General features: G+C 43.5%; 1 protein-coding gene and 1 long non-coding RNA gene across 9 annotated transcripts in view; one reads left to right on the top strand and one right to left on the bottom strand.

Annotated features, from left to right (window-relative positions):
• LOC138411537 (uncharacterized) overlaps positions 1-2,313 on the top strand; it is a 155,443-nt gene extending 153,130 nt beyond the window's left edge. The window contains exon 3 of the long non-coding RNA XR_011244156.1: positions 2,206-2,313. This is a non-coding gene — a long non-coding RNA (uncharacterized lncRNA). The remainder of the gene's footprint in view (positions 1-2,205) is intronic.
• Positions 1-15,735, bottom strand: part of pcdh19 (protocadherin 19) — a 53,152-nt gene extending 37,417 nt beyond the window's left edge. Inside the window, exons 1-2 of one of the 8 annotated variants that reach the window (XM_069532152.1) lie at positions 12,337-15,735; positions 9,834-9,966 (exon numbers count right to left, since the gene is read on the bottom strand). In XM_069532152.1, coding sequence (XP_069388253.1) covers positions 9,834-9,966; positions 12,337-14,483 — 2,280 coding nt within the window. In that variant the 5' untranslated portion in view covers positions 14,484-15,735. Of the gene's footprint in view, positions 1-9,620; positions 9,967-12,336 lie in introns of all 8 variants that reach the window. The other 7 variants (XM_069532153.1, XM_020084647.2, XM_020084656.2 and 4 more) reach the window with 7 other exon arrangements.
• Positions 15,736-16,037: the final 302 nt, after the last annotated feature.

The raw sequence follows: 16,037 nt of genomic DNA, 5'->3' as shown, positions 1-16,037 counted from the left end.
GTTAGACTGTTTCCACTCATACTTTAAAAACATTTTAGATCATGTTGGGACGCTAACTGCTTCCCCTTGCTCTTGTTTGTACAAAACAAGGCTGAACACATCACAGAGCAAAAAAAAAAGTCTAACAATCCTTAGGAAAGCAACTAGGTTAATTTCCCAAATGTCACATTTTCTGCTTGTATTTTTTTATGACTTTTATTGATAGTTTACAGAAGAAAAAAAAAGGTTTTTAACTCAGCAATTCTTGTTCCCAGGTGTGCATGCATGTATGAGCATATATGTCAATTTATTAGCAGTCCTTACAGTTATAACAGTTATAATACCCAAACTAGATAAGGCCCCTTGAACGCAGCTACATAGTGACATTCCCCAACGGAGCACTCACCCTGTTATTAAAGCACAAAGATTATGAGCTGTCTTACACATGCGGCCTTCCTCACTCAACATCCACACAAGACTGGACTGGGAACAGCACTCAAACAGAGAACAGGTACAGAAGAGTAATCTTGAACTAAGGGGGGTTACAGGAGAAAGTGCTGCACTTGGAGCAGTCTGACAGAGGCCAAGTGCTTTTCATTCATTAACTTGGCCGCCTGAGCTGTGGTATGTCAAACAGTGGACGTGAGGGGAAAGTCAAAACTGATGTCCCATTGTGCTCCGCAGCCAGACTCCGACTGAACCCCGAATATAGTTTTCTGATGCCGTAAGAGAGCACGAAGAGGCAGGTGAAGTCGTTATCAATTCCCTAACATGGAAATCATAACTATTATCATTAGTAGTATTTTTATTCCTCCACACTCAGAGGAGATATCTAATCTGTCTCCTGGAACATATTCTTGTCTTTCCAACATGACCTGGTATTGCTCCAGCAAAGAAATGGATTCCCACATCTCTGGAAAGCAGATATGGACGTAAATAATATGCCTGGGACCTTTCTGAAAAACCCTAATCCCAGGAAAAACAAACCTGAGCATAACAGGGCCACCTGAATTGCTTTCAGGAAAACTAGATAATCAAAATGCAAAACAGCCTTTGATAGAAAAATGAGCCGACTTCTAACAGCAAATCCTTTTCACCTAACATCAGCAAATTCTCATTCCCCAACTTTTATTTGCATGCAGTGTTTGGGTTTTTAATGTAATCACAAAGCACACGGTGCTCCGTCAATGAGCTATTCTGATTTATGTCAGCCTGAATCAGGCTGAATGCTCAGAGCTTTACAGACATCATGAATGAGAAAAGGAGCCACACACTGAACACATTAGGGGTCCCACCATCTCCGCAGACAGGGGGACAATGGGTAGGGGAGCAGAGATAAAGGAGGGTGAAAGCAGGGGTGAAAGAGTGGTTGACGCTGATCGGCCAGTGAAAAACGGGGGAGCGGGGGAAAAGAAAGGAAGAGGCCCAAGACGACGGCCACATAGGGCAGAGGGAACGTGAGGGCTCTGAGAGGCCTATACTCGGTCATAGCCCATTAGGCTGGCTGGGTGAAAATGCTACAGCTCATTACATGCTCTGCCTCTGTTCTGTGGATGAACAATGCACAATTACGCTACCCTGCTGCTCCTCTAGCCGTACTGCTGCATGCCTCTGAGGCGGCCGATATTGCTGCTATAGTGGCTCGCCTGCCAACAGCCTCTGCGCTCATCAAACATCCCATACAGGGGCTTCCTAATGCAAATCCAGGTTTATGTCTTAGAAACAAAAGCACTGTATGAATTTTCTGAAATGAAAAGAGGGGAGAAACAGGCAAAGGCTTCGGCACCACCAGAGCAAACAAAACAGGTATAATGCAGCATTTGTGTGTGTAATACAATGACGTCTGCTCCCTTTTGTCAGCTCTGCCTTCTTTAGATTCTTCTTCTGCACAAAGATGAAGACACACAAAAAAAGGAGAATTATTTTGTTTCTGACTCACTTAAGTTTCACTTGATGTTACAATTACTGCTAAGACAGGTACGGTGCCAACGAACAAAGTCCAAATATAACCACAATTAAAACAGAAAAGTGTAAGTAGATGAGAGCGCCGTGACAACATCTGCAATGCAGTGACTAACTAAGCTCGGGATTCATCTATCCACCCCACAAATTGGTTCACTTCAAGTCCTCCTCGTCCTCCACTCCACAATTATGCATGCAGAAGTTGACATTTAATCTGATGGGGGAAATGCTAACTAACATCCTCCTGCTCCCTCTTTGTTTTAGGCAAAAAAACAGGACACTTGGAAAGGTCATTCTTCCCTTGTGTCAGAGCCGGCTGCTTGGAAAAGTTTCCCATTCACAGTGAGTATTGTTATGTTCCACTGAATCCCCCCCCCCCACTTTCCTGTCACTCAAAAACCACAGCATCAGCACTCAGGAGTAAAGCCCTGGGAACTCTCTTAACAATGTGGCAACAAGTCGGCTAACCAAACTAAAGCAGCCAGTGAAAACAAAACAACATGTTGAAGCTGACATCCACGGATTTTAATGAATTCATTTTTATTCTCTGCACATTGGGATGAAATTAGTTTTTGGCTCATTCCAATCATCACTGTCATTACTGGAGAATTAAAACAACTTTTTTCTCACTTTGTTTACTTAGTAAGTTAGTTTCATTTTTCCATAGCAGATCGGACAGGGAAAATTTAATTTCCCCAAAGACTGATTATGAGTCCCTTGTTCTTGTTATCTGCGAGGAGAGACAAATCTATGTATATGTATATATCAAGGCTTTATTACACTGCGTGTCAGCACACATTATAAAAGAAGTCAGAGCGACGGAGGTGGGCACACGCCTCTTGACAAACACTAAAGAGTATCATGAGCTTCCACTGCAAATAGCTTTCACTCTTGGCCATTAGCAGTCTCAGGGTTTGTTTTTAAAATATGTGGGCTGACCTTTTCTATTTTTCTATATTCAAGAAACTACAGGCATTTGAACCACAGGCAGAAAATATCTGCGTAAATGAGAGTAGGGTTATTTTTAATATTCATTCTGAAGCCTTCCCTCGTCCTACACTTTCTTATTTTCTTTGTTTTTACTTCTTTCCCTCAACATTAAGGATTTGATGCACAAACTTTGCAAGAATCTGTGTGAACGGCTGCACATAAAATTCTGGTTGATTTCCAGACTCTAACTTCCTCTTTGTTTGGGACTCGACGGTCCAGGGATTTTAAATGCAGAATATTTGCGAGTGAGGGTTTGATTTGAGAAATAAAAGAACAACATGGTGGGAAACTCATTTAAATGGGTAATTACTGTACGTCCACGCAGCATTGCTCGTAGGGTAACAAGGTGCATAATGACGTCCTCTTCCCCAGCGATAAACATCATCACTATGTCCATTTCCTTCGCTCCATTTAGCCTTCTCTCATTTACGGCTGGACCCATCAACCCATAAGTCCAATGCCATTATACCCCTTTTTGCATTCAGGTACTTGTCCATTATTTTTTTTAATATAATTTGTGGGATGACTAATGTCTACTACATTTTGCTCCATGAAAAAAATCCCTTTCTTTGATGCTAAATAGGTTTAAAAGACAGTAAAGTCTTTCTACATGATAGAGCTTTTCAAGTACTTTTTTTCAAGGCTGCCAACTTGAAGCAAAAACATTCATCACAAACAATGAATAACTATGCTGATTACTACTTTGTGATCTAATTTTTTGATTTGAAAATATTTATGTGCTTGCATTGTAAACAGCTTAGAATGGCTGTTTGCTGATGTCCTCCGTGAGTTCAGCCATTTGAAAATATCATCCTGGAATTTAATACAGAGTTGGTGCAAAACTCAAACCACTTTCCACTTTCTCTAATGCAATTCACCACGTTTGCCGTTACATTGAAATAATCACAATATTTACTTTTTCAGGGGAAGTTGCACCAACAATAGAAGAGACATTATTGCTTTCCGTGGAGGTTGATATGGTCTCTGCAATAAAATCTCTCCGTCATCCTAACACCACCTTTTAGAGAGAAAAATAACACGTTTGAGGCAGCAGCGATACAGGTAGAAGAAAATCATTGGCACTCTATAAATAGCTCTCTCTCCCCTCGTCTCTGTCTCTCCTGGTTTTTCTCGGCCTTGCCATTTCTCCACAGCGTTCCTACCCCTGTACACTCCGCACCAGTCACATGTGGTTAGGGACACATACGGTGACATGTGTACATCAGACGGCATCACTCATGTGTTTTGACTCTTAAGCTCTTTTGGCTGGGTGCTCTGATCCCAACGAGAGGCCTGGATGCTTGTGACTGGCTGCCCGGGGTTGTTATGTCATTTCATTGTACCTCGGCAACATCGAGAATGACGTGCTGGTGTGTTGCGGGTTGGGGTCAAGGCTATAAAAACCTAGCCGAGTGTAAAACTAGCACTGGTTGTGCATGAAGTGAAAACCATCTTGTTGAGTTATGTCACTAAATCAGCCCACAGCTTCACCAGATTCCCGTGTAAAACACAATGGGAGGAGCCGGCTAAGGAATGTTAGAGGGGCGCTGAATACATTACTGTCATACTGATAATTTATTTCTGACAGACAACATTTTATTTCACCTTATAAACAGTGACACTTGAAACGCAGAGTATTTCTGAAGCCGCTGCCTTACAAATAACCTCTCTAAATAATTAACAGGTTCATCTGCCACTCAATCAAAAGCTTTTGTAGATGAAACAATTCCCTCTGAAATCCTCTGAGAGGTGGAGACTTTAAAGAATGCAGCAACCTACTCCTTCGACACATGAAAATAAAAATACTAAAAAACACAGAGACGGCAGATCAAGCAGTTATGTATACCTTCCCTTACTCCACAATATCTGTATACCTTTTAGTTTCTTTCCCACCGTGAATAGTCACTGACAAACTGTTCAGTGTTGCACAGTCTGTATATTCTCTATAAGGCTTTTTAACTAAATATTGGTGTGGCTATATTTTCCATTGTATGAATTTAGAATAATATTAAATTGAATGTGCACTTTTTTTTTTATCAATCTTTAAAAAGAGTTTCTTCCCTTGATGTTATTAGGGACTCTGAAAACTATTAAGTTAAAATACCAGAGATTTATTTAAGGCTTTCAATTACGTACTTCTTAAATCCTTATTTTTATTATGTGTAGATTATGACCAGGATATTTTTTTTAAATGTCCGACCCATTTCCTTCTAGTCACTTCCCAAACTGCATTGAAAACTGTGCACAACTGAAAAATGAATACCGAGCGATGGACTTCTACATTGTGAAGCTCTATCCAGAGTCTCCAGCTGCAGTGACAAGAGCATTCGGCAACAATGTGCGAGCTGAGACAGTTTTACTTCCACTTTGTGCATCTCTGCTTTCCATGTTGTCCTCTCCCAATTACACTTTCAACCAGCAGCTGACGTTCTTTCTGTCAATCCCAGCCCGTTCGAATCAACAAACAAACACAAGCTAAATGATTTGTCCGGATACAGTCTGTCTGTAAAGATAAACTGAAAATAAAAGCTGCATCCCCACAGAAAACTCTGCGGTAAAAAAATTGAAAAGCAGTGAAAGTCGGGTGAAATAACATTTATTTAATCTACTGTAAAACGGTCTTCACTGTTAGAAACTTTTTCATTAACGCTAGAACACTAAAATGACAGACGCTATTAAGGAAATATTATTAGAAGCAGTCATAGCTCTTCATATCTTAAACACCAGGGAATGATGACAATATCATAACAACATTAACAAAGTACTTTAAATGCAGGATCACAACAGGGTTTGATTATCGAATATGTGAAATTATGCTGCTCATTTCTGCTGCTGTGAGTTTTCTGAGTTGGTCATAACGATGTAAATGATAATGTCACAGCCCATACTTCAAATAAATGTGACACTCCATAAGAAATATCATGTATGCATTTGTGTATTCATGAGTGCGTGCGTGTGTGTGTGTGTGGGGGGGGGGGGGGGTGTCAACAGATGTGTAGGGTGCGCTGACAGCATGACATGTACTTTGCATGCTCAATATGACACGTTTGGATGCTCCCATGCATATTGTCCTGATGTGAAGTGATAGCGAGGCTTTGCTGGAACCACTCCCTGTTGTCTCTCCTACATCCACATCAAAACATCTTCTTCGCTAACAGGGAGAAGCAGCGAGTGGACTGAGATACCTCCTCTCTTGTTTTGCCTCATTTTTCATTTTCTCATTTAAGATGCTTTGATTGGCTGCGAGAGCTGAACAAACAAACACAAATATGTACATCTGAACCCAACACTGTGGCGTACAACACGGTATCACAGAGGCTTGTGTAGCCGCAGTATCTTCAAGGAAACGGTGCAGAGAGAATCTGGAGGACGACTGCATCAATTATCAATTAACTGAACTTGTCAAGCGCACTCTTCGCCGCATAATGAACACTGAACGTTCTCCAGCGTGCAGTGCAAAGTCCAACCCCTTTTTTTTCTAAGGCATTTATCACCTTTTTCCTGATAAATGTACCATCTTTTTCTGAGTCATTCACCGCAGTGTAAAAGACAAAATATGCAGTCTACCTGAATGAGCGTAATCAATACAGTAGGATAAGTTATTTTTTCTGCACTGCTCATTATCTGGAATCACAGGTGTGAGAAGCCTAAGTGCAAATTTAAAAACACATTCTAGCCAAAGGCCATTCCTTTGCTGTATAATTGTTTCCCCCACCAAGTGATTCACTATAATTAAGCCGTGGAAGACAGCTCTATTCTACTGTGAGCATTCATATTAGTGCTACCACGGGCAGGTCTAACAAACATCTCACAGCTGATGCGTCTCAAAACAATGGACAGCGATGTTCGGGGGGGGAGGTATATACATGTGCACGTTCTCACAAGGGAGAATACAATACACACAATGCAATTGCAGGTACGAGGCCTTCGGGGAGACCTGTCACTGTTATCTTGGCCAAGTCTGCCGTGTTTATGTGTGTGTGTGTGTGTGTGTGTGTGTGTGTGTGTGTGTTCCACGGTGCTTTGTCTGAAGCAGGAAAAGCTTGACTCCAGCTGCTCTGACATAAGCAGGATGCTCGCTGCCCCACATAAACTAACAATAGAGAAGAACCTTGCATCGATTATAAACATAAATTACAAAAAAGACACAAGCCCATATCCTCTTTCCCTCCATTAGCTAACCAAATCTGACCCCATATCCACATTCTGATGGGTATGATCATTTTAAACTGCACGTTTGGAAAATAAACAAACACGGAGACATCATCGTGCCCTGGTGTAAAAACAAAACAGCTCTTCCGCTGAGGATAAATGAATCATGGATAATTATGAGGTTGGCCTCAGGATGAAAACAATTTTTGGGACAAAGCTGCCTCAGTAATCACAACAGTGCAGCCACTTGTGTGTCCTAGCCAGTCAATGGAATATGGGTTGAGGACTTGTGGAGTCAAGTGGTTTCAAGCCTAAGCTTGCTCATTGTAACAAAGCAATTATCAGTCATTTCACCGCTGTTTGTTTGTGCTATAAATGGTATTGTAATTATACTAAAACATTTGCCAGTTAAGAGCAATGTTTGAAAATACTGTAGAGCTTGTCTCTCTTGCAAATGTCACAGTGGGGAGAAAAGCAGACAATGACATCCATCGTCGGGCTGAGGTCGGAGGGTAAACACGCAGCTACTGCTATTTCTCACTTACTTTCTCGCATTCTCACTCACTTACTTTCTCACTCACACGCTCTCTTCTCAGTCCAGAGAAAAGATGCAAAGGCTGGGTCAAAGAGATGTTTGTCAACATCATGTGTAAGGCGGAGAGCGAATGAGGCTGCATGCTAAACAGGCCCGGCCTCTATCAAACCAATCAAGTGCCTCTAAGAAAATGAGAAAACGTAGCCGGGGCTCAGACACCTGGCACTGAGACTCATTCACCCTCGCTCACATCTTCCCTCCTTATCTCTCTGATCTGCCCTCACACAGCTCTATCAAGACAACTCCGAGCTTTGCATATGGAATCATCAAAATCAATCTTCAACCCTATTTGTCTCCCTCTCTGCTTTTTCATGAGCTGAAACAAATAAAGGCCTTCCTAATCCTGCGGCAAATGTGCTTTTATTGGATGGTTAAGCCACAGAGACAGGATGCTGCTCTGGCTTTTTACAAAGGTGCTTGATTTCATTCTGGAGCCAGACCCACATTTTTTTTTTGGGCTGAGGAAAGGGTGGTGGCGACCCGCAGAGCACTACCTACCAGCAAATGCAATCACAGCATACAGGTCAGTACACGCTCCGACTGAATCCCCCATCTCTGCCTCCACTGACCGGATAACACCACCAGACAGCCCCCTACAACATTTCTCATTCTTTCCACCTGCGTTACTCACACACACACTCAATCGGAACCAGCTCAGACAGGCCCAGTAAATCAGCATGCCTGCAAGTAGGTCTCATTGACCCTTCAGGATCCACCGGTGCCTGGATCTTGCTGGATCATCCAGTCAATACATCAATATCCATCTTGTGTTCCTTGTTTTAAGACCCCGCTCCCAACCCTGCACCCCCACCTGCTCCTCACTGAATGTCAAACGGAGATTGGAGTCATCAATTACAAGTGTCTCTGTGACTGTGTGTGTATGTGCATGGAGCTTATTTGCTGCCGTCTATGGGAGCAAGGGTGATACACATTTGTAAATAAACACACACGCACACACATACCGATGCACATTTTTCTCTTGCACTCACACAAACATAAATGTCCCTCTCCCCCAAGGGATTGAGGAGAAGTGGGTCACGAAGAGAGAGAGGGGAAGGTTGCCCAAAGAATCCAATAGACCAGTTCATACACACAAAAATCTATAAACTAAAGATCAACTTGTCGGCATACACTCTGTCAGCTTGAATAGTTTTTCAAGTCAGACCTTCACTGCTCTGCTGGAGCCATGCATGGTACGTCAGGGTAATTCAATGTGTCTGTGCAGAGCGGCCATGCGGCAACACTGCAGCCAAATGGACGACACACAGATAAAGCGTTTAAGCAATTATTTTTTTTTTCTGCTAGCACCTGAAATGACGTGTGGTGGAGCAGATCAGTTGGGTCAATATACCTGGCAGGTGCTCAGACTTGTGTTCTTTTTTTTTGGTAACAATAGCTCAGCTCACACAATAGAGAGAGTAAACACACGGAGTAGGGAGAGGCCAAATAATCCACTTTGTCAGGCCTCCAAAATTGTGCTTGGCAAAGCGCTCTCACTCACAGGTCAGCCTCAGTGTCTCTGCACCTTGAAATGCCTCGAAGGATTCTGCTCAGATTGACAATGTCACAAGCTCCACTTGAAATCGCTCAGCTTTCAATCAGTAAAAGTCAGGTGTCTCACCGACACTATGATCTGTGGTATGATGGAATGCTAAATGTCACTAGACCTTGAGATGTGTTGAAAGGTGGTGGGTACCATCTTTACAACTCATACTGAAGATTTAGCACCATTAAGCAGACCTATTAGTCATAATTAATGAAAAGGAAACCTAACAAAGGTGGTTCTTTCTTGTTTTTGATTAAACCTTACATTAAATCATATACATCTTATTATCATATAAATTTTAGTACCAACCCCATCCCCTTCCCTTTAGTTCTAACCCTAACACCGAAGGCTGCCCAGCCGAGGATTTAGAACAGAGCACAGGGGAGTGTATCTCACCTCTGGCAGTGGCATGCCGTTGATGATGAGGTCTGGCTGTTGGTGGCTCTGCCCAGTGAACGGGTGCTGATAGCCATGGTTGGGAGCTGCATTGCGTGAGTTCTGGTTCTCCACGTTGAGGAAGGTGCTCTCGGAGCGCCTGCAGCCCAGCGGCAGGCTCTGCTGGTGGTAGTCGAAGTAGTTGAGCGAGGAGGTGAGAGACGAGCAACTCACCACATTCATCTTGTCTGTCTCCTCGACGTCTCGTGGCACCAGGCGGATGTCATTCTTGCTCAGCTTCTTCTTCTTGCTGGACTTCTTCTGGTTGCCATATGAGTACTCTGCCACCCTGCGCAAGTAGAAGAAACTGAACAGACTCAATAAAGCAGTGCTCTGCCTTCCCCTCCCCTGTCCACATGGTCAAAATGCTTCCCCGCCATGCCAGCTAGGGCACTGTTCAACCATGGGTGCCAGACATTGCCGGTGTCCAGCGGTGGAACAGCACACTAAGGTGACTCCCCCACTCCCAGCTTGCGATGGAGCTCTCATCCCTTATTTGTTTGCATTTGCATGCTCAACAATCGACAAGACACAAACAGGCAGGCATGCCAAAAACATGCCAAAACCACAGAAGCCAAGCAAAACGACACACTGGTACTCAGCAGCACTACCGGTATATGCAATCATATTCAAAGCACACAACCCACACTAATTCCATTTTTTCTTTCATTACCAAGCAAGCCTACTAGCAAAACGAAGTGCAGGAGAACTGCAGATTCAAATTCATTTAGCTGCTCTCAGTGGCTGCTGCAAACTTGATATGAGTATTTTGACTTTAATAAGAGCAAATGAGCAGCACAGCCACGTTTTATCAAAGGAGCCTTAGACTGGGGAAAATATCCATTATTCGCACAGCCTTGCAGTTTTCCACAGGACAACAGATGCTATGTGCTCTATAGTGATGACTAACCACAATCTTCAATAGACATATTCTATACAATTTGGGATGTTTTTAATGATCTGCATACTTCAAACTCTGTAAGAGTCCATTTTCAACCCCAGGGCTTAGAGCATATGGCTTATTTTCCCGTTAATGCTCACAAGGAAACTATAGTTACCCATAAAATTGCAATATCTGAAATGTGTCTGTTTTCTTTCTCATCTTGTCTGGAAGCTCTCTGCTACACCAACCCCCACTGGCCTCTGTTCCTCACTAAAATGCAGCTCTAATCCTCTGTCGCTTCTAAAATCACACTGGCTAAGGAGCACCATTGTAGTTTGTCTTTTTCATTTTTCTTTTAGATTGCATCTTGAAAACAGCTCCCACCCCCATTCTGCTCCCCCTTGATTCAGAGGAAAGAAAATGGGCAGCTGCAAGGGTGGAAAATACTCTTTTCCATTTATCATTTTAATATGTTGTCTCTCTACTTTGTGCCCAAATTGAAAATTGGGAGGGGGAAATCTTCAGAGTCAGACAGATTGACAGAGGACAAGCAATAAATTGGAGATAACTGCTCCTCATATTTGAGGTGGTGACTGAGAAGCTGAACACAGCAGTGCTGATTAAAGCACCCAGCAGGGAGAGCGGCTCACGCTAGGAGAGCAAAGTTCTGAGAGCAGTTTTGAATTTGTTGTTGTTGTTATCACTGTTTTTTCTCTGTGAAAACACATATAAAAGACTTTAAAAAATATGATTTAAAAAAAGTTGTTTTGATGAAGATGTGAGCTCACTGGTGGACCATTCTATCAAATCAAGACGTATAGTGTAGTGTGTATATGCTGAGAAGAACTGTTTACAATCTTTAAATGTTTAAAATGCACGGATTATTAAAAAAAATATATATAACTGGGGAATTACAAAAATATTTCTTCTAGTAAGTATTCTATTTATTCTGAGTAATATTGGGGAAGTTTTAGAATATCTTTTTAATCACTATACGTTGAAAAATAGCCCAACTTAACTTCAAATCAACAAAATTAGGTCTGGAGCAAAATATGATTATAGCTTCAGGTTAAATCTCAAATCCAATCTATATGTAAATTTATAGTGGTAATGTGGCAGAGGGAAATCAAAGCCAGAGCTGATGTTCAGATTGATGAACAAAACAGACGTGCAAAGGTCTGGGATTATAATAATCTGCAAAAAAAGGCTAAATAGTAAATGACTGTGTTGTGACCTTACATGATTTTATAAAACAAAAAAATGGGATTATTACTTTTGTCATCAATATTATAACATCTTATTGTTCTAAGACAGAGGTAGATGTGAATGATCCCAGATGATTGTCCATGATCACACTAGATTAAAGCTGATAACAGGCAATCAGCCATGGTGGACGTAAAATAATAAATGTCTAGGACTGCTATTGAACCAGTGGGACGTTAATTGTCCGGCAACACACCAGCAAATTGAACATGACAGTTGAACCGTCATATTTATGAGTCAATTGGTTACAATGGAAGGATTAAATCAATCAATCACGTTTGCCTAACACGGAACAGTGGGCCTCAACAGAATGTGTCTGATTTAAAGCTGAAGGGTTTATTTAGGTCTGTTTCACTTTCAGCTGACGGAAAAAAAATCTGCAGTCCTCACAGTCGGGCCTCTACATGCTGCATGACAAAAAGCAATGCACTTCACCCCACAGTTTTACACACGATCACGGTCACACACACCACCGTCTATCTCTCTCGTTTAGTCTCTCACTCACACACACATAAGAGATTCGGTCAGTACCTGCAGTTGTACGTCCGGATCTCCTTGTTATCCCGCTTGCACTTCACTGCCACAAAAATCATAGTGACAAACAGGATGGCAGCGATGGAGCCCAGAGCGATGATGAAGATGAGGGACAGGTTGACTGGTCCAATAGGCTCCTGCGCATTCAGGTCTGGCGAGAGGTACACCACGATGTAGGCCGAGGCGGAGAGGGAGGGCTTGCCGTGGTCCCTCGCCACCACTGTGATCTCGTAGGTGGACTTGGCATTTTCCCCAAACATCCTGGTGGAGCGCACCTCCCCGTTCACCTGGTCAATTTCAAAGAAAGCCCGGTCCCCCTCCGAGATGGTGTAGGTCAGCCGCCCGTTCTCCCCCTCATCGTAGTCATCTGCTTTCACCTGGGTCACCATGTAACCCACCCCAGCATTTCTGGGGATGGAGACCTCCGCTGTGCCATTAACCAGAGGGGGGTTTGTCATCACAGGTGTGTTGTCGTTGACATCAAGCACCACAATACGCACCGTGGCATTACTTGACAAAGAGGGGTTACCATTGTCCCTGGCCAAAACTTTGAAATCAAAAGTCCTGGTGTATTCATGGTCGAACGATCTCATGGAGTAAATGCGGCCTGATGGGTTTATGCTGACATATGTGTTTACATCCATGTGCTTAATCTCACCAGGGACTATGGAATATGAAACTGTGCCATTCATCCCCAGGTCCGGGTCTTCTGCTGATACTGCGAGCAGACATGAACCAGGGAGGTTGTTTTCCATCACCATCTCCTGATAGTGAGGCTTGAGGAAGTGGGGAGGGTTGTCATTTTCATCTGTGACTTTGACTACTAGGGATTTTGTGGCGCGTAAAGGAGGGCTGCCACTGTCCTCGGCTTGGATGGTCAGGTTGTATGTGTCCTTTTGCTCTCTGTCCAGCCTGCCATCGACCAGTATAGTGGAGAAGCTTTCATATTCTTGCAGTCTGAACGGAACATTGCCCTGAAGCCTGCACTGCACTTTTCCATTTGCCCCAGAATCCTTATCTGACACCCTCACCAGCGCAATGACATATCCACGCTGTGCATTCTCACTAACTTCCACCATCTCAGTGTTCAGTGAGAGTAAACTGATGACAGGTGGGTTATCGTTCGTATCCATCACATTCACTGTGACTTTGCAGTGAGCTGGGATAGAGTTGGGACCTAAATCTTTGGCCTGGATGTCGATCTCGTATATTTGCGTCGTCTCATAATCCAAAACACCGTTGACAGTGATGATCCCAGTTCTGGGGTCAATTTTAAAAGCATCTCTCGTTTTCTCTGTGACATAACTGTTGAAGGAGTACACAATCTCTCCATTAGTGCCCTCGTCAGGATCCGTTGCGTTCAAGTCTATGACTAATGTATTGATAGGGGAATTCTCCATCACATTAACAGTATACACTGGCTCGTCAAAAACGGGGTTGTTGTCATTAGAATCAATTACCTTGATATTTAACTGGACCGCGCCTATCTTAGGAGGGTCTCCTCCATCTTCTGCGCTGATTTCATACTGGTAGTGTGACTGTGTCTCCCTGTCTAATGATTTCTGCACCACAAGCTCAGCTATTTTGGACCCATCCCCTCTGGTCTTTATTTCCAGTCCGAATAGCTCATTTGGGGTGATGGAATATGATTGCACTCCAAAGATCCCCGAGTCCGGATCACTTGCCCCCTCTAGGGGAAACCTCGTACCAGGGGAGGCATTCTCAGAAATCTCAATGTCAATGTGGCTCGTTGGGAATCTGGGCGCGTTATCGTTCAAATCCTCAATTTCAACTTTGATGACACAGATCTCCATAGAGTTTGACATCACTTCTAGGGAAATAATACACTTTGGGTTCTGTCGACAAACTACATCCCGGTCTATTTTCATTTGGGTTGTAAGGATTCCGGCTGGACTCAGTTCCACCCATCGCGGCTCTGAATTGGAAATCACCCTCAAGTATGGGGGCTGCGGTGCAATCTGAAATCCTTGCTTTAGCGCGTCCTTTGTCACGTTTCCAATCACTGACCCGGGCTTCATCTCCTCGTTTATTCCATACTTCAGGTTGATGACCGCCTCAGCCCCGACCCAAAGTAAAACGAACACGGCGATTAATTGAATTAAATCCATCTCCTTGGTTTGCATTGTACCTGTTGATCTTTTTTTCTCTCTCTTCCTAATAAAAAAAAAAACCTTGATAATTACGCACAAAGAAGGCTCGTCAGAGAAAACAGCAAAAATGTTCCAAGTGAATCATCTCATTGAAACGTCCTCAGAAGTGTTTGGGTGACGAATGTCTCTCGTGTGCGCAAATTAAATCATGATGTGGAAGCTATAATTCTAACAAGTGCCTCAGCCTATTTCACTCTTCTCAGGCAGAGCACATCCTCCGGTCTACTGCAGCGGACGAAACATTGGGGACGACGGATGTGTGAAAACATGCTGAATCTTCTCACAACACTGATTTCACCGTGTAAATCCGAGCAACTCTTATCATGCACGACTCGTGTGAAGAACTGTCCATTTTCAAGTGGCCTGAAAATGAGGGGGAATTCAATCTAACTGCATGAACGCAAAAAGGAAAATGTCTGCAAGTCCACACATACAACAAAAAAATTCAATCTTCTCTGCAGATGTAGTGATGGGGTTAGAAAGTCCTTGTTAAATTCTCCGCCTTCGTGCCAGCAGATATTTAAGTCGCATTTTGGATGAACATCTTACTCTGTGCGTATTTTTCACAGACTGTGGGGAAATCTCCTCCTCGGACGGCAGCTATAGGCTTTCAATCGGCACATCTGATGTGAGGAGAAAAAAGAGATCTAAAAGGCTCTGCAGTCACAAAATTATTCAACAGCTCAAGTCCGGATATTTCTGCGTAAAAGAAGAGGTCTGCAACTGCAGGAATATCTGGTGAAAATCACTGAAGTCCCGATTACCTTTTTATCTCCAGTAGATTTAGTCTTGAAGCTTTTACTTACTAATTAATTTCCTCGTATCTCACTTGGAAAAGGCAGCACACATCCTGGTAATTAGTCCATGCAACACGCACAAAAAAAAAAAATCCAATGCAAATGTTGCCAAAAAGCCAGCAGGAAGAAAACGATGCAGGAGCCTCTGTGTATGTACAAAACGATGGGCTCCCACGATGGGCTGCAGCAGAGCAGAAGGAGCCTGTATCCAGCCTGGGTAAAAACAGAAATCTCCACTCGCTGTCTGTGTAGTTGACTCCAACGTGCGCTCTTCTCGCTGCACTGGTCCACACTGGAGGACGCGCAGCTCCGAGGCGAGCGCTCAGTCTCCGACCCGCAATCCCCGCAGCCAATCAGGGGTTACACAGGAGGACCGGAGCTGCTGGTGGGTGGGGCGACGCGCAGCAAAGAGACACGGGCCAACTACCTGTTCCCCTGCAGATGGACGACTCCACGGGCAATTACTGCGTTACAAGTTGAAACACGAGGCTCTGCAGTTTGATGATCGTTAAAAAAAAGGTCCGGGGGAGGGCACACATGGGTGTGTTTGAGCGGGGTCCCAACAGTGCCGCAGAGGGGGGAGAAGATTAATTTCTCCCCCTGCAGACGCAGAGGGAGAGAGGGGAGATGCTAAGCATAACTTTTCACCCACGTCCCCTTGTTTTGTCTTCTGCAGCAGTGGCCAATTATATATAACAGGTGACACAAACATCTCCTCACCGGGGATCCT

This window comes from Paralichthys olivaceus, chromosome 9 (assembly GCF_024713975.1).
Source record: "Paralichthys olivaceus isolate ysfri-2021 chromosome 9, ASM2471397v2, whole genome shotgun sequence".
Classification (NCBI taxonomy): domain Eukaryota; kingdom Metazoa; phylum Chordata; class Actinopteri; order Pleuronectiformes; family Paralichthyidae; genus Paralichthys; species Paralichthys olivaceus.
The sequence above is the reverse complement of the archived record's forward strand: the minus strand, read 5'-3'. Positions and strand labels throughout refer to the sequence as shown.